Source organism: Sinocyclocheilus grahami, unplaced genomic scaffold (genome assembly GCF_001515645.1).
Source record: "Sinocyclocheilus grahami isolate Dianchi unplaced genomic scaffold, SAMN03320097.WGS_v1.1 scaffold525.1, whole genome shotgun sequence".
Classification (NCBI taxonomy): Eukaryota; Metazoa; Chordata; class Actinopteri; order Cypriniformes; family Cyprinidae; genus Sinocyclocheilus; species Sinocyclocheilus grahami.
In genome coordinates, this window is record NW_015505704.1 from 263,314 (window position 1) to 287,486 (window position 24,173).

Sequence of the window (24,173 nt, forward strand, 5' to 3'; positions counted from 1 at the left end):
TGCCAAATCCGCGATTGCCGCCGGTTGTTTTTTATGTCAGCAGGTTGAAGAGAGTGTGAAAGCGTGGCGTTTGAGCCTGCGAGAGGCTGACACTTCATCTGCACAGCTACAGGCCACAGAGGCCTCCAAACACAGACACACACACACAGACACACAGCCGTCTCAGCATTAGCCACACGCTTGGTCCCCACTGCTGTGAAAAATCGGGCATACGTTTTGACTTATGACTTTTATCGTTGTGTGCTTTGCTAGAGTTAATTCATGCAAATGGAGCTATCAGAAAGTACACATATGACAGCTCTGCTCTATTAATTACCTCACTGCAAATTATTCCTCCATCTGATTGCATCTGTTTCTCAATAGAAAGTGATTTGTTTTGCCTTTGGAAAGTTCATTTGTCTTTTTTGATAATGTACAAGGACCATTTGGACCGATAAATAAGCTGTTTTGTATCAGGAATATGTAATAATCTTTAAAACACATTTTACTGGCTCATTTGATAATATTCCAAATCCAGAAAATGCTCAATTGTTGTTCATAAACTATAAATGTATATGTTCCAATTTTATCAGCTCATCAGCAAGAGTCTTGTCATTCAGAATTTTTAGATTCATGTTTAAGGTTATTACATCTAAGTTTATGTTTTTATAAACAATTCCCCGATAAACAAGGTAACAGTTATAACATCTAAACCTGTGTTTAGTTCAAGGAAGATATAAGTCTGTATTTCTCTCACCCTCTCTCTCATCAAATAAGTGAGTCTTTACTCTGATGGTTTCAGATTACGCAGTGTATGGCTGGGAAAAAAAAATCACATCAAACCTCATCAAGGAAGATAAAATTCATGCCTGCAGATGGCTGCAGGCAATCATACTTTCATATTTCATCATGTTGATAAGGATATTGCAAATTCTTTGAAGCATTGCAAAACAGGCAAACAGAGGCAAGATGTGCTAGTAAAAGCCTTTTCATCATACCATGTTATAGGTTACTGTAATAGGAACTGTTTACACAGGCAACAAACTGACTTAATATATTTCTGAATCTCATTTTTCTCACACCACTCCCAAATACTTGAGCCGCGTAAACTTTTACTGAGCAAAGCATTTATTCCCGCTTTAAAAAAATGTCATATTTTCCGCTTTATGCATATTATGGGATTGATACTCCTGTCATCTTCTGAATCATCACTCTGTTTGTCGTGGAGTTTGGATTTATGGTGGTTTCTTGCTGTCTGACTCAGGTCCTTCTGATTTATGTTTTTCAACTGATGAATGATTTTCACAACATAATTTCTTAGTAAATGCCAACCTAAAATGTTGATGTTTATGTGCCAATGACACACCATTTTGTTAAATAAAGCAAATATTCTTAACAAAAAAATTATAAATTTATTCAACAAGAATGCATTAAATTGATTAAAAGTGTAAGAATGTCTAAGAATGTTGTTCTTTTGAACGTTATATTTATCAAAGAGTAATAAAAAAGTGTCATGGTTTCCACAAAGTTATTAATCAACATTGATAAAATTTAGTTCTTGAGCATTAATTCAGCACATTAGAATGATTTCTGAAAGGTCATGTGACACTGAAGACTGGAGTAATAGCTGTTGAAAATTCAGCTTTGCTACTACAGGAATTAATTACATTTGAAATATGTTTAATTAGTAATTAGTTAAGTTATAATAATATTTCACAGTATTACTATATTTTGATCAAATAAAAGTAGCCTTGGTGAGCATAAGAGAGTTTCTTTCAAAACATAAGAAAAAATATTACAGACCTCAAACTTTTTAATGGTAGTATTTAACAATTTTCATTCAAAAAGGCTTGAGTTATACATTATCTCTATAATGTTAGGATGAGTGTAGCATATTTATTATTGCTTAATTCAGTGGCAATTCAGTCATGGTTGATTGAGACTGTACTTACATTCAAGCCATGTGGACTATACATGGGATTCCCCCCCAGGGCATCATTGTATCCTGCCGTCTGACTGATAACATGGCGCAGGGTATCCACCTACAGAGGACACAACAGGAAGTCAAGCTTGTCAACATTCTGCATTACAGAAACACATGCAAACATCAGCACAGTTATGTATGGTGACAACAGACAAAGGCAATGGTGTTTATACAAAAAAATGATGGCTTTGCGGTTTACTAAATGAATCATACTAAAATGGAATATGCAGCTGAATGAAGTTAGGGATGCATATGTGGTTTAATGCAACATTTAGGACAACATATGCATTTCCCCTCTCTATTGCTTTCTGGCAATGGTAACTCAATTTCCAGGCTCTAAACACAAAATCATAGAAAGAAGGAATGGAATAGTTTTCATTCAGAATTTACTACAAAACACAACAATATTCACACATGACAACAGTTGGAGGAGAATACGGTATGTAAGAACACATTATCAGACCATGAGCAGATATTGAGAATCTGAGAAATGTTCAGTACACATTAACTCTTTGTCTCTCTCCTTCAAATGGTGTCTTTTAACATGAGGATGAAATTAGCTTATGTGGACATGGAAAATTGGGATAATCATGATGAAAAGGGGACAGAAAAGGATATAGAGGTTTGGAGGAAAGAACAGTACCATACAACCAATACTAACCCAAGAGCTCAAGTCAGAGCCAAATGCATTCACAACATCAACTACAAAATGGGGTCTGCTCCAGGATCAATATACTAGCATAATGCTGTAAACAATGAGTCTCTAGTCAGACGGGCCTCTTATGGGCTGTGATATGGTTATTTAGTTGGGGGTCCAGACTGGAAATGTGAAGGATCCATCCATGTCCAGACTATAGTCATCATTAATCTTTCATGACTATAATGAAACTAATTGTTGAGGGGGTGATCAAATCTGTATCACTGTCTATATGTTGAGGGGGAGGGAGTTGAGTTTCTAATGTGGATGGTAGGCTAGCTGACAGGTCTGCTCTGGTTCACAGCCCCAGTTCCTGTGCGTAGCGCCTACCTGTGACTGCACATTGGCTCCGACTTGTGCCCTTTGGTAAGAATCCCCATTCAGATTCTGCATGCTCATGAACATGTCCCCCGAGTTTAGGAGGTTAAAAGAACCTGACGAACCTAGAAAGGAAAGATGTAAGGAGCTGAATAACGAGAGGATGAGAAAGAGAGGCTATCACAGACTCACACATACACGCAATGTGTGCGAGGACATACGAGCACCACACGCCACACTAGGAAGTGATGCTCAGAAAGCAAGCAACAAAAAGAGCAAAATAAGAAAAATAAGGAAGAAATGAAAGGATAGGAATGGGGATGATGGCTTGGTTGCATTACATCTCCAGAAGGGCACGTGGGGGTCACCAAAAATTCCAAAAAAGGGGGGGGGGGGATCACAAAAAAGGACAAAGATGGTGTATGGAGTTAGAAGTTTTCCACAGGGGTTCACACCTATTCCTACTCTAGTGGACTAGTTCATAAAGGGAATTATATGCTAATGACAAGGACAATAAGAAGCTTATGGAAAAGGCCAGTACCAGTGAACATGTTGGTTAATAGAGTGTTTTTGTTCTCTGCAGAGTCCAGCTGAAATTCTTCATCTTTCATCTGGAATCCTGGGTGCAAGAAAAAGGGGACCCCTTAAAATTGCTTACCCACAACTCCTCAGGGTCTAAGCCATGTCTTTATCACAGTCAAATCTTCTGCTTATTATGTCTGAAGAGCATCAATTTAAGGTAGACACTGTCATTCTACTAATCAAATATTCATTATTATTTCATACTACACATTTCTTCAAGAGTGTAACATGCTCCGAGCAAGAGATTTCCATTAATTCACAGTGGGTTAACACTGTCACATATTCATGGATAGAAAGGCAGGACAGTGGGTGAGGATTATCTCCTTTACCCCTACCACCACCAACACCCTCCCACCCCTCAAATCTACAAACATGTTCAGCATGTGCAACCCGCTCACACAGTTTCTGCTTGACTTTGTTTGTCTCGTTCAGCATGTATAGTCTCAGAGGCAGGAGAGTGAGGATCATCCCCTAGTCTGGGATCTCTCACTGTCACAGCAGCCAACCGGCATGCCAGAGGGAGCAGAGGTTCAGAAGGGACCAAGCTGGGATAGGGGATGGCTGGTTGGTTTTTGGGGGCTCTTCCGGGATCAGTGCAAGCTTACCGGAGTTGGGTGTGGTGGGTGAGTTGGTCTGACTATTCTGGACGGCGGCAGCTACTGCGTGCGCGGCAGTCACGGCTGTCTTAGCGGCATACAGGTTGGCCTCCTCTTGGAACTTGCCAATGTTTTTTTTGTAGCGGATCCTCTTGTTGCCGAACCAGTTGGATACCTGAGGGAGAGATGGAAAGAAAAGGAAAGAGGGGGAAAAAAAGAGGAGGGGGTGTCAGACGTCAATGCAGACAAGGCACTGTGCACTGAGCAGAGTGATTGTTTCAAGATGTCATGTTTGGGTCCATCAAGTCCACAGTCCCCAGCCTCCCACAGTAATATCCGCTGGGCATGCAGACTAATTAAGTGATTATCAGACAGGGCTTGTGCGTTATTGCGGAGAGAGGCGTGACATGCTCTCTGTTTGTCTCTAGACAAAACCAACACACAAGGGGCTGCTCGTCTTGTGGCAAAATTTGGATCAGTGTTGTGCTTATGGGATCAGGTAGCTAGTGCCAAATGTGAAGGTTGTATATTTCTTTGTAAGGCTAACAGAGATCTTGCTAAAAAAGTGTTTGTTCTGGTCCCTGGCCCCATTTAATAAATGGACACATTCTAAATAAGAGTTTTAACAAAACACTATCTTTAGATTTTACTTTCACTACCTTTCTTTAAAGGTAACTTGGATGTTTTATGTATTTTAATAACACTAATGTTATTTTATTTTGCATAAAACCACTTTTGTGCTCCTGCCTTAAGACAAATAATAGACATAATAATAACCACAACTCAGATAGTACACCTAAAAGCAGCCCTTAACGCAATACATTAATAATTACAATAATGCTAATTTTACTAAAAACAGCAGCCAGGAAACAATAAGATCTGGGTCACATGGGGCGTGGTAGATGTGCAAATGCTAGCACTGCATAATTGTGGAATAATAAAGAGATTAAGGGTTGTTTCTTAATAGCCCTATAAATTACAGTGGCCTGTCGCTGTGGCGATCTCTCCTGCTGTATTCCAGCTCTAGCTGGACTGGAGGACCAGAGAGCCTCAGCCCCTTAATGATGCTTTATTTAATTTCCACCTCTCTGCTTCCATTTTAATATCTCCAGCAGCCCGAGCCACACTACGCTACAGCGGCTGAATTTACATGACATCAGATCATTTCTACCCCCACCATGCCTCTGCGCTTCTAAATCTTTAATATCTAGGCAATTAAAATTAATGACCATTCGGCTGAAGCCACCACCGTTGGCAGTCTTTTGCCTTAACATCAATTGTTTGATGGGTTTACCTAGAGGTTAAACTAACAAGCAAGGTTTAATTGGAAGCAATGAAAGCACTAGCCATCATCCTTTTTACTTAACCTGCTTATGAAGCAGTTTAAGGCCATGGAAAAGAGGCACACAGAGTCTCTAAGCTAACCTCCCTCTATAGATTAAATACCTTAAACTTAGCTGTTTCTAACCCTAATGTTTCATATTTTAACAAAACAAAAACATGTTTACAACATATAATTAATTTAAATGATTGCTCAATGGCTGTATGAGTCAATGACAAATAAGGATGAAAGATAAAGATGATGAAAATAGGAAATCTTAAAAAAAATGTGTACAAAAAGTATTGAATGCAACAATGAATGTAAGGGGTATAACCATCATAAGTGTTCATGAACATTATTTGATTAGGTTTAAAGTAAAACTTTTTTTTAAACAAATATCATAAATGTTTGAATACTATATAATTATAATAAGTATTCTGGGGTTTACTCCATTTGACCTGTACCGACCTTGCCTTGCTATTAAAAACACACACACACACACACACACACACACTGGGCCTAATTCTGTGATATAATTTCATGTTTTATGATTTTGTTGTCCTATGAAAACTAAATGACTTCCTGCATGTTGGTTATACCACACTGAATTTAAGTTGACAAATATTTTTAAATACTAAAATTTTAAAACAAATCTACCTCATGCATTTGGGTATCATATGTATGCGAGAACAGACTAGAGACCCAGTAGACTTCTATGCTGGAACCTAATACCTGGTTTGTTTGCTTTAAACCAATGGAGAGGAAGCCTGTGTGGGTGTAGTAAATAATTCCCCACTACTCCCTCCCCAAGCTTGGGTCAATACGCCGCTAGTGTCACTGAAATGGGATGGATGATCTTACTCAGGTCTCAATACCTCCCGATTTATACTGCTTCTCTTGCTGAGAGTTGAGCTTAAATGGAGACTCAGACTTCATCACACACACACACACACACACACACACACACACACACACACACATACATTCCCAGTCATGGGCGGTTGCAGTAGCCAGGGCTGCTGATATTATCAATAATGAAGCGGTCTGCATTAATAGTTAACACATTAACCTGAGGCAGAGCTCTGCTACATATATAATGAGCTGAAATATTGATAAGTGTCACTCGTTTGAACCGCAGGAAGATCGAAGCGGAAGAACCGCATTTAATTGGGTGATGGGCACCACAATTTGTGCCCACTCATTTGCAGGGTGCACAATAACCCCACTACAATGCTTAAAATCACAGTGGTTATGAAAACTCTCTCCCCAAAAAAAGCATCATGTGACCTTGTGTGCTGCATTTAGAAGACAGAGCATCACGCATGCACAGAGATTGTGCTCAGATAATGAGGTTGATTCTGTGCACTGAGTGAAGTGGTGCCTGATAAAGGTGACCAAATTTCATCAACAATACCATTAACACCACACATCACTTCTAATCAGCACCTGTCTCAGATACAGGAAAAATGGCAACGCAGGCAACCACTGGGATCTACATGTGCTAGAAACTGTTACAATAAGAGTGAAAAAAAACTTGCTACCTTAGAAATGTAAATAAATAAAACCGGTAGAAATTAATAAAACTTTGCTAAACTGCATTTTAACCCCATTGCAACCATTTCCCTACAAAACAAAATATTACAACATACAAATGAATTTAATGAAAGTTATTTCCAAATAAAAAATAGTTTCTGAACATATACAGAACACACTGATTAAATACAATGTGGGGTAAATATCTATCACAGGCATGTCCAAATGTGTAATGACAAGACATAACACAATCATAAGGGACACATACTTTTAGCGGTTTGACAATTGAGTGAAATTATCTATGGAAGAGTGGAGGGGGTGTATATATGTATATTACAGCAGAAGTCTTACAACATGAATACTGTCTTGATACTTGGTTTGATTACTAAGCACTCCAAATATATCACTCCCATTTGACACTTGATTAATTGTGCAGATTTGTTGTCACTAAGTGCAGGAAAGGTAGACGTTTGGGGAAAAGAGTGCTGAGTATGTCTTAACATGTTCTAAGGTATAAGTGAACACACATAAAGGGGTGACAGAATAAAGGAAAATCAACAAAGAAAAACAAATGGCACAAGAAAAGTGGAGCAGGAGAAGTCATGACATACCTGTGCCACTGTGATGGTGGTTCCCACCCCCTGAAGGCAAAAAAGAATGGCTTTTACAGGATCTGACTCTGAACAACCCTCCATAAGCCCCTCCCCACAGAGAAAACACATTTATTACATCACAGAGTATGCAGATATGCTCTAAGACCAATAGGTTAATAGTAAACATTTTCCTTAACAACCTCTGTGACCGTTTGAAAAATAAAATAAAATAAAAGAGTTTTGTCTGTGGGGAGATGGGTGTGGGTGGGTATTCTTGCCTTCAGGTGGATTTTGAATTTAGTTATTAGAGTGGGAAAACACTGTGATACTTTTAAATTCCTTGCGATAATGAATCATACTATTTGATTAAAATAAAGTCCCTCTTCTTTCTCTCTGACACACATACATTCACATGCGCACACACATTTACTCTAAAACACAATGACTGACACAGATCACCACAAACTGTGGCATCCATCCACAACAGGGTACATTCTGTCTTCAGGCCCTGCTTGAGACTCAGCTCAGTGGAAGTATCAGACTAATGTGTTAGAGCAAACAGGTATGCATGCTAGACAGTGACGAGAGGAAAGAAGAGGACAATGAGAGACAGTGCGCTGGAGAGTCTTTCTGGTGTGATCAAGCTTGGCCCTGTCCCAAATGGCACCCTCAGCCTTCGCAATCCTCTTCAGAGTCTATACTTTGCCACATGGACTACTGGGTAACATTCGAGGATGCATAGCATCTTCAAATGGGGTGCTTGGGAAGGTTTGGAAACCTAAAATGACAAGCTAGACATCATACAAGAGAAGGTCATGTCCACCCCAATTCCACATTAGATGCACCATTTGAGACAGAGCCTTTGTGTGATGTAGCATAGCCAATTAGCCACCGTTAGCCTAGATTATGATACCTTGCTGAAAAAATTGCCTAAACCAGTCTAATATGGTTTGATGGTCTTAAAGCCTCTCAGGTTTGTCTGTTGTCTGGTTTTAGATGGTTCTTGGCCACTTTTAAGCTGATCAGGCTAGGGGACCAACTGGCCAACCATTTAAACCAGCTAGACCAGGGGTCTTCAAACTCTGCTTCCGGCGACCCCTGTTCTGCAGAGTTTAGCTCCAACCTTAATCAAACACACCAGAACCATCTAATAAAGGTCTTAAGGATCATTTGAAAATTTGAGGCAAGGGTGTTGGAGCAGGTTGGAACTAAACTCTGAAGGACAGTGTGAGTCCAGGAGCAGGGTTGAAGATCCCAGAGTTAGACCAGCTGAAACAAGACTAGCTTAAATTAGCTAAGAATACCATTTTAAATGGGACAGAGCAGGGATGGCATTGGATTTACCTAATTAAACCCTGGGCATGGGGACTTTAAGTCTTCAGAATTTGACCTGTTGTCGGTCATTCTTTCCAGACTATCCAACAAACGGGACGTGTGGAACATGGATGGGTGGTGTGGTCTCACCTGGGATACTGTTATGCTGCACTTCTTAGCCAGCTCCTCTTTGGCCTCTTCGCTGGGGTAAGGGTTACTAAGATGCGAGTAAAAATACTCGTTCAGAATTTCAGTCGCCTGCTTGCTGAAGTTCCGCCGTTTCCGTCTGCCGTTGGACAAGCAGGGGGAAAAACAAGAGGAGGAAGGCAATTAGAGAAACTCAAATAAAACCATGTGTGATGGCCAAACTCATAATGAAGCTGCTGGCAGGAAATGAAGTCGGGAAGGCTATTATCAGAATACATATGTAGACACACAACTGGACGATGTTACGTTATCGGTTGAGCTCTAAGCGAAGCGTGAAATGTTCAGTGTTTAGAGCAACGAGCTTTCCTTCTCTCTTTCTCCCTCCATCGTGCTTTCTTTCACTCTGATGGGGGCGTTTAGAGGTGCTCAAGCATTCCCAGTCAGAGCTGTATCTTGGGACATTAGGAAAATCAGGCTATGGCCAGCTGAACACTGTTCTCAAGTACTGGGGCAGGGCCTGATGGAGTTGCACTTACCGCCACTCACTGCTGCCCACCCCGCCACGGTTAAGCGCTGGCTTCTTTCTCTCGCCTTGTTTAATGCCTTTCACACGATTGGTCGGCCAAACGATTGTGCTTCCGCTTCAATTGAGCGTTCTCCTCGAGACCTCATCCGCTCTTTTCTCATGTTCACTGCATCATTTCTCTCCCCTCTACACCTCTCCAGATCTCCTCTTCCAACTGTTTGTGATTACAGTAATCTGGACCACCTGCTGATGACCTCCTACCCACCAAACGCAAATGACTTCATTTCCACTCTATAAAACGCTTAACAGCTTTCAGGTGCTTAGTATGACTGCGCTCCGTGGATGGCCTCTAGGCTCTAAAACTCTGCTCTTGGCAACACATCTTAACCACTAATGGCTGAATAATAATGAATGCATCATTGTGGTCGGCTGATAACAGGTGTCATACCATCAGTGGCTAAGCCTAAACCCTGACTGTGCAGATTAAAGGTCAAATGAACTCGAAATGTAGCTAAAAACAGTTCCCAATTCAAGTAACAATGGCACCAAAAAGTATTTTAACACACTTAGTCACACTTAAAATCATCTGAATTCCACTGTATAGATAAAATATCAAACCAAGTGGCATCTGCAGAAAAACTTCACTTTTCTAAGCCATTACTGTAAATTTAAATAATGAATCTTTTGTACTCGTTTTAAACAATATGTTCACGGCAAACATGGCAAAAAATATGTTTGGGAAACTTTATCGCCCTCACATGAAACATCCTATTATGAATATGACTTCCTACTATGAAGTGAATATGACTTGATTTATAAATGGTAAATGTGACCACATATTTTGGGGCCAATGTATTTAATGGTTAACTTGAAATCATATTCTCTAAACATTGCTTTCTTGCATATAGCAGAATATTAATTATTTCAAATACAACTGATACAACTCATTTGTAAATAGACATACTGTAGTTTATGTGGACAGATCTTGCACTGATACTAACCTGGCATCGAGGAAGCGGGACCTCAAGATCATGACGGCCTCACAGGTGCTCTGTTTAAGCTGCATTTGGATGGAGCTGAATTTGCGATGGATGATGCTGACCATGCGCTCGATCTCTTTGGGCGAGATGGGCCGTGTGCGAGACTGCTCCCTCAACAGATTCATGACGTGGGTAGTGAACTCGTTACATGCCTGTGGAGAAAGACAATTTTGAGCTGAGGACGCAGCTTTTATTCTGAGTGTAAAAAGGCATTACGCAAAACTATATTATTCTGAAGACTTTAGGACCTGCTGCTGAGACTCAACAGCTACATGTAATAAATAATTTCTGAATATACAATTCTGGCATCGCATCCTCACTTAAACCAAAAACATCCTAGAGATTGACCCTCTTTTTAAAATCGTTATATACTCTCAGCACAGTGACAGAAATGCTCTTTGACGTTATTGCGCAGAAGAAGCACATCAGTTCAACTGCATTCATTTGAAGCTCTCTGGAGCAGCAATCAGCAATTTTTGAAGCAAGTTCAAAGCTGCCGCTCTTGAAAGCACGGGAAAAACACCATCCATACTGTTTGTAGTGCTGCGGAGGACTTGAACAACTTAATAGGTGAAGTCATCTATGAATGCAAATGCCGATTTGCAATTTGGCACCTGCCCAGCACCCAAAGAATTAAACAGCTTTTCGTTAAAGCAGTTGTTCATACATGATTCATTAGAATATCTAATTTAGGTAGTGCACACTTTAGCTCATTACTCTGAGTAAAATGTTAAGTATTTACATTTAGATAATTAAAAGAGGAACACCCTTAAGAAAGATGCATTTACTCTGGGTGAAAGTGTTGAGCCACCTTGTCCACATGCTCCCCTTTTAAACGCTTGCGAGTTAATCAGACTAATTTAGCCCAATGACTGGCTAAGCCATCAGCTAAACAACTTCCATATCATATTAAAAGCATTGTTATTTGCAAATTAAAGTGCTCTCCTGACCATTCTTTATTGTTTATGGTGTAAGTACAGCATGAACAGTAGGGGGTAAATGACAAATGAGAGTGAACAAGAGGAAAAACTGTAAAATCTAGTTTAAAACACAAGTTGTGTACTTGAATTCATGTTGGTTTCTGTCACATTGTGTAACCGTCAAGTAAAAATTAACACATGAATGTACACATCTCACATTTCAATCATAAAAAAGATCATGATGTCATTGACCCAGGGGTAAATTGAAATGCAGGCTATTATTTTTTCAAGGCATCTCCTCAAAACACCAAGCATTTTAACTGTACCGCATACCAGAAAAAAAAAGATTGAAAGGCCCTGGTTCAACTCGTCCTTGATTATGAGGAAAATAACTAAAGCGCTGAATCAAAAATGAATGTCAGCTCCATTAAAGAATCAATACATGACCTCAATGAAGCAGCAAGTCCTGCATAGCGACACTCTCAAATGCACTATGCAATCAGAGGCTGCTCTCCACACTGTCACTAAAAGTGTCTGCTCAATATTTATAAGAGGACGTCTAGACTACCGCTGTTCAGGGGTCAGGTAAGTTGAAGATGTCCTAATGCCTGAATACCACAATAAATCACATCAGCTCTCAGTCGTAATCATGATAGACCTGACTGTAAAACTCAAAATGCTTGCTCAGGTTTAGACCTCTGACACCTTCAGTTCAGATGAAGGCCTCCAGGTCTCCCTTTAAACCTGTCATGAAGCTTCAGTGAAAAACATCTATTCAGAACAGCAAGCTGGGATTATTCACACTCATGGGATCAATGCAAATATGTGAATGCAGATACAAAGTTCTTTTGCAGTATTCTTGGCTCTGTGGAGTACAAACTGTTTGGGCTTCATAACATAACTAGATATGCAATTTCAGTGATTACAAGGTTGGAAAAGGATTTGGTTCTGCATAAATTAAATGCTACATAATTTGCTTTTGTCATTAAAATCAACTTGAGTGTTCTTGTCAGAATCAACACAAATACAAATGTAAAGGCAAAAATATGGTTCAATAGATGCAAGAAAGAAAAGGTCACAATTTGCCATACAAAAACTGCAGTGACGCCATCGGTTATAGGATGGTCATCAGATTTTGAAAAAAACAGAAGTTTAATACGGCATTTTTTTATCTGTACGTTAGAATGTGTCTTGATTAATTTTACTTTTTCTGAGCAAAAAATTACTATCATACATGTTTCCAATGATAAACACAATAAAATGGCACACAATAAAATGTTATTCAGTGTAAGAATAGTTTGTATACCAAAAAATCGTGTCAGGAATATTTAGAACAAGAATCATTAGATGACATATTAAAATACTCTATTTGAGGATCACAGTGCAGCCCCCCAAAACTGATTAATTATAATTTTAAATCTTTATGATTTTTTGCCACTATTCTTCAAACTATTTTTACATAAATATATCTGTTACACTGAATGACGATGGAACATTATTTCACCCATATTTTGTCATTTTATTTCCACAACTGCAACATTAAAGTAGACAAACTGTAGAAAGAAATGTATTATTTGCATAATATATACATATGTTTATATTTAATACACACACACATGTTTGTTTTTGTGAAAAGTGGAGACATCCCACAGGCGTAATGGTTTTTATACTGTAGAGATCGTATATTCTATTACCCTACACCAACCCAACCCCTAAACCTACCCCTTACAGGAAACTTTGTGCTATTTCAGATTTTCAATACACTCCATTCTGTGTGATTTATAAGCGTTTTGAAAAGTGGGGACATGGGGTAATGTCCTGAAAAGTCACCTTCCCCTTGTAATACCTATGTCATACCTTTGTCATTATGCAAATTTATGTCCTCATTTGTCACAAAAACGCACACACACACACATATATAAGCTGGTAAAGCCTTCCTGTACTGTATTGAATACTGACATTCACCTGCTCATATTTCTCCAGCTCGGTATGGTAGATCTGTCTGATCTGGGAGAGTTTGGCCCTGTAGTCAGAGTGCTCGATGGAGTTGTCAGTGGGACTGCCGGTTGCTGCTGCTGCTGCTGCCGCCGCCGCCGATCCTCCACCCTTCTCCGGTCCTGACACGCCCTCTGCCAGAAGCATGTTGTCAAGACGCATCAGCTGTGGATCGGGCGAGTCCTCCTCCTGAGCCCCGCGGATACTTAGACCTGATAAACAACAAGAAGCGATTGGTCAGTGACATGACGAGGCTTTTTATATTCTTAAACAGTTTTGAATCAATTTATTGTACTAGACGTATGACTCTTTTGAACTGTGGAACACAAAAGACTATATTTTGAAGAATGTTTCAACTCTTTTAAAGTCAGTTAAAGTCACTTGGGCCCAAAGAAAAAAAAATGACCCCAATTTTTCAAAATATATTGTTTTGTTTTACTGAAGTATAAAAGCCATACAGGTTTGAAACGAGTAAATGATGACAAACTGTTTTTTTTTGTCTTCTCTTTAAGAACATGCTCACTTACAGTACTAAACCCTTACAAAAACTTTATTAACTCTACATTTTCATACAGAAATGCAATGGATACTACACAAGTTTCCAGCAAGTTATTGGTGTTTTTGAAAAAACAAAAAAAACTAAACAAAAACAAAGACGTATACTGCCTCGCTTGAGCACATCTGCTGCCCTCATGAGCCGTGAACGATGAAAGAGTGAATTAATTATTGACGAATGATTGCGTTTCATATAGGCGTTAATCATAGGCACACTATCACACGGGTAGTGAGCTCTGCAATCAAGCCTCTGTCTGGCAGCAAATGCCACTATCTGTCAAAACGAAAATAACTCCAGATTGTATTAGAGTAAAAATACGTCGTCCACCCCGGCACATCTCTATGCCTGAGTTAAAGTGAGACGGATCAGGGCGCTGGGGGTATTGAGAGAGAGCTGAAAAGGCCCGTAGGTACGAATTTGTTTTTCCTCTGTTTTGCAGTGCTGCCTTCTCGAATTTTCACAGCACACTGCACACACGGTGTGTGTACTCACAGCCATACATGACAGGGACACTCACCGACTTGACACACACTCAACGGCGTGATGGCACCTCTCCACACTGAGGCGATGCTAAACAGAAAGGCGCACGTGTACACGTGTCTGAACGCGCTCGCTTTCTGTTCCAAAACCACAAGTACGGAGTAATAATGAGCAGAAAGTGTTCTCACAAGTGTCGTTATGTTTTGTTGTTAACAAACTGTTTTATTATACAATCCGGTTCTGCTCTCTGCAGAGGCAAGGCTGCTTGAAATGTATGTAAATTTGCATAGCAATCGATATGAGGGTGAAAGATAGCTCATTGTGTTTGCCTGATATTCATAATGAACCTTGGAGCAGTAAAGAGCCATTAAGATTGATTACAAACTTCCTCATCATGCTTGCCTCTCTCTGTTTCTCTCTCTCTGTGTTTGCATAATGAATTCCATTCATATAGGAGAATAATGAAGCAGAAAAAAGTTCTTTTTGTGAAAGATTTTAATCAAACATTTTAATCTTAACATGCATTTGTAATGATGCCCCTCTAAGAAGACGCACTTTGTCTTTGGCTGTGGCCTTCTGTGTTTGTTATTGGGACACATCCTGATTTATACTTTCCTAGTAGTAGTAATTGTCGTTAACCATGAGGAACAGTGTTTTTTTTGGTATCTAGAGCTACCCGGTTCACAGTTCTTTGCCATTTTGTTTTACCTTTTTATACAGAATTATGGGAATATTCCACTGGATGCACACTTTAGAGTACGCAATATTTCAGTGAATCCCAATTAATTATCATTCAACACAGCTTTAAAAGCTTTAAAAGCCAGACATAAAAAAAGAAGAAAAAAAAACAGCCTTAAAACCAGACTAAACACAAGCTGAAATTAACATACTATTATTCAGTTATATCAGGGGGCGAGAAATCATCATAAATGCAGAAAGAAATGTCTAGGACTAAGATGAGTATGTGTATGCTGTGGTTGTTCTGGGTCTGGTTTTGGATGGTTTCACTAGTGGATGATTTGGGGGTTCTGAGAGTTTCTGAGAGCTTCATTACAGGCTTCATTAAGATACTGTGAGTTGCTGAATCCTAAATGAGGAGATTACTGACTTTATTATTGCACTGTGGAAGGCTGGCAAGCAGCTAAGCCTCTCTGTGTGTTTGAGAGACAAACACACACACACACACACACACACACACATTACACACAAGAACACAGGTATGCTTGATGGGCAAACAGTTTAAAGAAACATATTTTACATTTGAGTAGTTGAACATTATATTGGTAAAAAATATATATATATTATTAAACAAAAATATGTACAGAAATACACACTACGGTTCAAAATTTGGGGTCTGTAAGACGTCTCTTATGATCACCAAGACTTCATTTATTTGATAAAAATCCAGTAAAAACAGGAATATTGTGAATTGTTATTAAAAATAACTTGTGTTTTTATATATTTTACTTAAATTGTAATTTATTGTTTTCAGTATCACATGATCCTCCAGAAATCATTCTAATATGTTGATTTGATGTTCAAGAAACATTTTCTGTTATTATTAATGTTGAAAACAGTTGTGCTGCTTAATATATTTGTGGAAACGGGATCCATTTATTAAGATTATTTGATAAATATAGAGTTTAAAAGAACAGCATTAATTTAAAATAGAAATCCATTGTAACATTATAAATGTCTTTATTCTTACTTTTGAATTTAATGCATCATTGCTGAATAAAATAATGTATTTATTTCAAACAAACAAACAAACAAACAAACAAAAATGAATGAATGAATGAATGAATGAATGACCTAATTACCCCAAACGAATGGTAGTGTACAATTGAAAAAAACATTTAAAATAGAAATCCATTGTAACATTATAAATGTCTTTATTCTTACTTTTGAATTTAATGCATCATTGCTGAATAAAATAATGTATTTATTTCAAACAAACAAACAAACAAACAAACAAAAATGAATGAATGAATGAATGAATGAATGAATGACCTAATTACCCCAAACTTTAGAATGGTAGTGTACAATTGAAAAAAAATAAGCACATCCCTGCATTTAGTAGGCAGAATTCCAATACCGCAGGGCATTACTTTTTATGTCAACTACCAAGTTTATTTACTATATGTGGTTCAAATCAATCCCACAAACAGAATACAAGTTTGAATGCATACATACTCACTAACATAATTGACCAAGGTCATACATTTCCAAATCTTGTGCACATTACAACATGAACAAATATTTACACATTCATTTTATGGTTTTGCAAACAGACTTCAAGATTTGCTCCCATAAAGCACAACCACAAAAAAAAAAAAAAACTACAATCCATCAACGCCAGAGTACAAACAAACCCCACCGAACACAGACACTCTAGCTAACCCACTTTTGTAAATAAACAAAGACAAGACACTGCCAACATGAAGAGACCATTTACTCGGCTAACACAACAAATTTAAAGAGCGGCACCTTCAGCCCAGCCTGGCGATCGTGGCTGCTTGCCTGGCCCGTGTGGTATTGATCAGGTGTTAGAACATGTATGTGCTGTTGATATTAGACCATGGGGTGTAATGGTGTGAGAGGCCGAGGATGAATGAGGTCATTTGTGACAGACGTTTAGCTGGCTGTGCTGGACAATGCAGTGTCAGCGCGCAGAGCCAAGGCCACACTAGGGACAATATGACCCTGCTCCACTGACTCCAAGAGCAGCTACTCAACTACACATACACACAACCAACCAGTCTCCAAGACATCAAGTTGATCCAGTGTTATTTTAGCACTTTGGGATACTAAAATAGTTTTTATCAATATTCTGAATTAGAATTCTGAATATTCTGTTTTATTAGTTAAAAAAAAATTGTTAAGGTTTTTTTTTTTTGTAATTTTGTATTATTATTATTATTTTTTTTACGGCTATATAGTTTCTGTTAATGTTTATAGTTATTTCAGTACATCAAGTTGATACTATAATAGTTTTTATTATTATTTTGAATTAGTTTTTATTTTCATGTTTTCATATTTTTTATCTTTTTATTTACATTTTTGTTAGTTTTAGCAATTTTGCTCTGTTTTTGTTATTTTATCAGTTTTTAAATATGTTTTTGTAGTTTATATGAATTCAATTTAATTGTATTAGTTTAGATTGATTTTAGTTTATCTATATAGTTTTTATTAATATATTTTATACTTTAAAATGTACATATATATATATATATTATTTATTTATTTACTACAATTGAAGTTTTAGATCAGTACATCAAGTAAAAATAAATAAAAATGAGAAATGTTGCAAATAAGCTTTTTATATTTTATTTCAGTTAAGGTTTATTTTATTTCAAGTAACATTTTTTTTTTTAATTTAAAAAAATTAAAAATGTAACTATAATAACCCTGATTTGATGTGTTCATTGTTTTCATGTGGATTAGCCAAAATGTTCCTTGTCGGATGTTAGAACAACATTTAGCAGATGCTGTCTGTGGTTTTAGATGTTCATCAGAGGTTTGTACACAACTATGGCTTAAAAAAAAAGCGTGATACTTTCCAGATGATGCAATGATTTGCGTGCTCACAGGGAAGCATGTGCAATTATGACTGGGTTCGCGTTTGATTTGTGTTACGTTAGAGGAGGTAAAGGCTTAGTTTTTGAGGTTGGTTTCTTTTTTCCCGTTTCTGTCAGGTATATTAAATAGACCACAACTGACACATTTCCACACCAGCCTCAGTTGTCACTAGCATTCCACTCAGTCGCTCCTGAAGGACCAGAACAGGAAATGCAGCTGAGGGAATTTACAGAGCTTTTCACTTAAACAGACATAAATCAGCACTTTCATTCAAACCAAATAATCTGAGGCCATAAAGAGCTGCTTGTCTCACACTGTATATTACCGCCAAGTTCCTGCAAGCAATAACACGGCCGTTCGCAGGCAAAGCAAAACAGAGAGGGACGTGAGGATGTGACATGTAATGCAGTTAGAAGGTCCTGTCGCCCACACTGGCCCTGACACTTTTATCATACGTGTCCATTTCTATTTGGGAAATGGCGGGGATAAAAATGATTACTCGGCTGTGCGAAGAGCGCGTCGGGCCCCTCCAGGCTGCAGAACGGGTGTATTGGTGCCACGGCAGCCCAGGAGAGCCATCCATAATGGGCATGTTTGTAGACACGGACCCCCTCCTTTCTTCCACCTCCACCTGCTGCACGAGCTTCAAGCAAAAAGTGCTGTGGTTTATGGGGCCACTTTCTTTTAACAACAGAAATAAGAGTCTAGTCATTTCCTGTCAAATCTTTACCCCATTCGCTCCCAAAAGTATTTTGGGGTTCTCCAGTCCTTTCTCTTTCAGCTGTTATAATTACATTTCCCCATCTTGTATATGGTTTTTTTTTGTCCAAATCTATTAATTTCTTCAAAAATACATTCAAAATGCAATTTATATGCAATGACTGTTCTATGATGAGCATGTTTTTAATTTGAAAATGAAAATTATGTTTTGATTTTCTTTTGTCTTTGTGATAAATCTATCCTCATATCATAATGAAAAAAGTGTTAAAAGGAAAACCTTTTGGACATGATTTCATGATCTTGTGACTGTTGCGTAGGTCAATACATTTTTTTAAATGTCACGTCTCATTAATAATATTTATGAATTTATAATTCATGATATGAAAATATATACAAATATGTTTTAAGAAATATTTTAAAAATACTTAAAACAATTAAAAACCTTTACAAAATAAAATAATGATTAAGATACACACATGCCCAAAGGAAATATTAGTTCTTACTTGATTATATCACATGCTGTTTTAAAATTTAAATGTAAAAAGCTTATAAATCAAGATAATAATATTATAAGCAAACAAACCTTTTGTTGAAAATGTTATTAAAGTTTATAAAACCATATGAAACCAACATGAATACAAAAAAGTATATTTAAAGAACTTTGAGTATATATTTTAAACTAGAATTGCATAAGAATTGCTCCTTTGCTTTACACACTCACATTTCATTTCACCATATTTTCCTTCCTTTCAGTATGAAAAATTCTCCCTTCTTTTAATCTTTATTCTTATCCGTTTTACTATAGCAACACTATTCATATAACTTCCGGCTCACGGAGGATCCAGACAAATAAGAAACAACCAAATCTCTTCAGTTGTAGCAACACTTTTATCACTCCAAACTAAACCCCAATATGTCTGAAATGAATTAGTGCTATCACATCCACACAGAGGGTTATTTCATCCCGAGGCCTGCGCTTTCCTTTAAGCTAAGCAGCTAATAACACTTTTAGGATGAGCAATGTAAACATCGTGCCGTGATACTGGTAAAATAGGCTTTGAGGCGATTAGATCTTTCATTGGCAGTAAAGCTGCAAATACGCAGCTGAGAATTTCCACTGCTTTAGTCACAGATATCCGCACTGGATTTACCTAATACCTCACTCTCTCAGCATAAGCTTGACGGCATGTGTAAACACCATGCACCTTTATCCAAACCCTTTACCTTCAAACTGACGCAACAACCCCAGGTAGTAGTACGAAACATTTGTTTTCTGCCTTTAAACTTATTTTTATCTGATGCAAGTTCCTTAAGACTTAAACCCCGAGCCAAGGCGACAGAAAAAGCTCTGTTCCGAGCAGCTGGGTCTGATGCAACGTTGCGGGTATCATAGTAAATGGACAATAGGGGGTTGGGAGCTCGTTTGAAGAATGGAGGCAAGGCTTCACCTTCACAAGTACCCTAAAAATACGCAGTACACCGAAGAACCAGCCCCAATTAAACGCCGTGCTTTAGGCCTGTCACTCGATTTCATCAGCTCAAACGAACAACACGATGAAGGGGGAACTGTTGCTAGTGTGTTACGAGCGCATATTTTCAGAAGCGTACAGTAGGTCCAACACAAACAAAACAAACAGGCCTTATACTTAAACACAGCAGACAAGCACTATATTACTGTTATAGACAAGTATTTGACAACTGTGCCATCAAAACAATTATAGTGAATTTACACCTGCTCTCTCTGTCTCTTTCCCTCAATCTGTCCCTTAGGCACTGGCCATGCCCTTACGATTGACCTCTGACCTCTACCTTGTTTACTCCCATCACTTAAGAGTGGCCATGAGAGCCATAAAGACTCATTCCCGCTGAGTTAATGTGCAGTGTTGAAGCGTGCCAAGCTCTTAACACACACACGAGCACCACTGAGAGTGTTTTTTTTTCTTCAGTACAGTCAGCGACTCGGTGAGGATGTGTGTTTGTTTATACTTACACAAACCCAAGACCAGCGATTCCCAACCAGGGATTACAGCTTTGCTTTACATCAATATAACTGAAATAAAAGTATAAAATAATGAAAACATATGGACTATTATTATCATTTTTTTTTATTAAAAACAATTTTTGTAATTAATGGCTAAACATATTCACTTTTAGTGAAAGAAAATTCAAAATGTGTACATTTTGTCAATCAAACTAAATGCAGCTAATTAAAAAAGTTTATATTTTCTAGTCAAATTACAAATGACTGTAAAATTACTTTTCACCCTTACTATCAGTTATTGTAAACTGGTTGATTAATAACAATCCTATTGATAATACATATATCCAGTGTACACTACCATTGAAAATACTGGGGTCACTAAGATGTTTTAATGCTTTTGAAGTCTCTTATGCTCATTTATTTGATAATAAATAAAAAAAAGTGATAGTGGAATATTATTACAATTTGTAATTAGTAACTCATTCCAGTGATGTCTAAGATGAGTTTTCAGCAGCCATTACTCCACTGTCACATGATCCTATATTCTAATATGCCGATTCAGTGATCAAGAAACATTTTGTATTATTATAAATGTTGAAAACAGTTGTGCTGCATAACATGTTTTTGGAAACTTTTTAAACATTTTAATAGGACATTGTAAAAGAACATAATTTAATTTAAATAGATTTTTTGTAACATTATAAATGTATTTTTTATTTGTTGCTGAAGCAAGAAAAAAAATCTTACTGTCCCCAAACTTTTAAACAGTGGTGTAACACACGTTTAAAAGATAACATTTCTGGTTTATATAGATTAAAATAGTGAGATGTGAAAAAAATGTTGGGAAACACTATTCTAGACAACTAAATTGTTTGTTTTCAGTTCATCCATTTAACAGAAGGGTTCAAATCCGACTGTGACGTGCTGACAGCAGAAATACTTCTCTGTGTTTGTTCATATCAGGAAGAGCATCTGGTTTTGTGAAGCATCATGAGGAGACAGGAAAGAAAGAAAATTGTTGTGATTCAGTTATCCCTGCATGCGAGCACTGACTTACAGTGATTTCTTCTTGAGCGCTCTCTTTCACGCATCCATGGTCCGTGAGTTCAGTTCAATACACCTCCGACTGACCCCATAACCCCTCATCCCTTCTCTTTCTGTTCAATGAGTTGCTCTGAAGCAAACCGCTGCCTATCGACACCTCGGCACGTCTAATTGCATCGACCGGCACAGGTCTCCCAAAGCTAACTAATCGAAAGGGAATTTATTTCCTGTCAATGTCTAGAAAGGTCATCTCTCTCAGTGCGGCTCAGTGCTCGGTCGTTCATGACCATGAAAAGTGTGTATGTGGGGCCGGTTTAGCAGACTAAATGTCCCCACAAGGAAAATGGCTTAATAAACACACTAAATAATGTGTTAAATAAAATCTAAAAGGGTTGTGCGATGGTTATGAAATAGAAAACATCATTAGCTCAGTATAAAAACAATAGAAGTCAATGGAAAGTGTGCGTAAATGTGGGCCAAACCGAATCAGGATTACAAAACCTTCTACATCACGGTCACGTCTGTTGGAGAAACCTTAAGATCAGAGGGGATCAGATCACTTCTCAAAATCTTTTGTTCCGCTAAGTAAAACAACCCAAAAATTCAAGCATATTAATGTGTCTTCAAGTGTCTTGTTCTGTGTGTATGTGTGTGTCCATACATGAGTCTTGGCCTACATCCACATGGCAAAGAGAACACTGAGGGAAAGCGCCTCCGGGCTCTCTCTCGCTCTCACATGTAGGGTAATTAACATGCCATTAACACATTAATACACATTAGCTATTCCCAATTTTAATGACAGACTAATTACCATACCTGAGACTGCACTGGGGAGGCCAGCGCACTGCACCCTCCCACCAAATCGACTCATCCAGCTCAAATCAGAGCCCCAGTCACACGATAAAGGCTCTCTATTTCCCCACAGTCGGGGACCGCTGTACCGCGAGACCATCGCACACTGCCTGCCCAGTTCATTGTCGCTGATTCAGTTATATATTTTGCAGTATTTTATGGGATGAGTTGTGCATTTAAAAAAAGCTGTTTTCTTCATTTTGAACCTTTTTTTTTGCCACAAATAAAAAAATTAATTAAAAATGTAATTAAAAAAAGGGGAAAATACAAATCAAGGCCTCTAAAAAGTATCTGGTTACTATTGCACTTCATTATGACCACTTGAAGTGTTAAGCTATAATAGTGTTTGACAAACATCTTTGAGTTTAGTTGCCAAGTTTGGTGGAATGTGAAAATGCACTACATGGCTGGTCAATTATCAGTGTTTACAGATTGGACAACACCATGGCATTGAATGCAGGAGGAATGAGAAATGATGGAGCGGTACAACTTCAACTGGGAGGAAGATGATGTTGATGATACACGGTATCTCTTCCCTCCGCACAGAATGATAAGCTAATCAGGACTGTTGACAGCAAAGCATGACAATACACACACACACACACACACCTCAGAGCTGGCACAGGGCATTTAAGTTTAAACATCTGAATTTTAAAAGGCAATAGAGAATGAGAGAAAGAAGGAGGGAGAAAAAGACAGTGAGAGACGTGACTAAAAGTGGCAGCAGTCAAGAGTAGAGGATTTCCTGTCAGTTCAGGTAGCCTGGATGTCCCTAGATGATGATGTATTTCCTCTCCCCAGGAGAGAGGTTTGTGACAGGGTGAAGGAGAAGAGGAGGGGAGAGAAGACAGGGGTGGCAAAAGATAACCAAAACAAACATCTTGTAGACATTTTGCCAAGCATACCAAAATTAATCACTGTCCTGTTGAGGAGTTGACATTCGTCTGTAGTGACACGCAGCTTGAGAGTCCAGAGGAAGAGGACGGAGAAAGCGCGGCAGAGAAGGAGAGAAAGAGTGAGAGTGTCTAAACAAGTGGGCCTCTGTCACTGCCTCTTTGTGTGTGTGTGAGTGTGTGTGTGTGCGTGTGTGTGCCTTCCTGGACATGGAGTCGGCCTGGGGCCAAGAACCACAGTGGTCAGCGAGCAGGCCTGCTTGTGTGTCTATGTGGAGGCCGGCCAAAGCAGAGTGCAAGGCCACAGTGACACAGATCGACACTCTCTCTCACACAGTGACCTGACGGGACCTATTCAGCATGGGCTCCTGTGCTGGATCTCACGGGGTCACTGGCTCTGGCCAGGCAGAGCTTTATTCAATCATTTGTTTAGGCCGTATGTATAATTAGTCACTGGTCACGATGCTGAAGCCAGCATTTTTCGGTATACATAGTGATGCGCGCAGTCCTAGTTGGCCATGTA

The 24,173-nt window shown here is 38.5% G+C and overlaps 1 protein-coding gene across 10 annotated transcripts in view; it reads right to left on the minus strand.

Moving 5' to 3' along the window:
* Positions 1 to 24,173, minus strand: part of LOC107555108 (pre-B-cell leukemia transcription factor 3-like) — a 104,916-nt gene that overhangs the window by 7,056 nt on the left and 73,687 nt on the right. For 2 of the 10 annotated variants that reach the window (XM_016237799.1, XM_016237797.1), the window contains exons 3-10: positions 13,510 to 13,757; positions 10,592 to 10,782; positions 9,068 to 9,203; positions 7,622 to 7,651; positions 4,166 to 4,331; positions 3,520 to 3,597; positions 2,991 to 3,103; positions 1,932 to 2,021 (exon numbers count right to left, since the gene is read on the minus strand). In XM_016237799.1, the coding sequence (XP_016093285.1) occupies positions 1,932 to 2,021; positions 2,991 to 3,103; positions 3,520 to 3,597; positions 4,166 to 4,331; positions 7,622 to 7,651; positions 9,068 to 9,203; positions 10,592 to 10,782; positions 13,510 to 13,757 (1,052 nt within the window). The remainder of the gene's footprint in view (positions 1 to 1,931; positions 2,022 to 2,990; positions 3,104 to 3,519; positions 3,598 to 4,165; positions 4,332 to 7,621; positions 7,652 to 9,067; positions 9,204 to 10,591; positions 10,783 to 13,509; positions 13,758 to 24,173) is intronic. The other 8 variants (XM_016237800.1, XM_016237798.1, XM_016237801.1 and 5 more) reach the window with 7 other exon arrangements.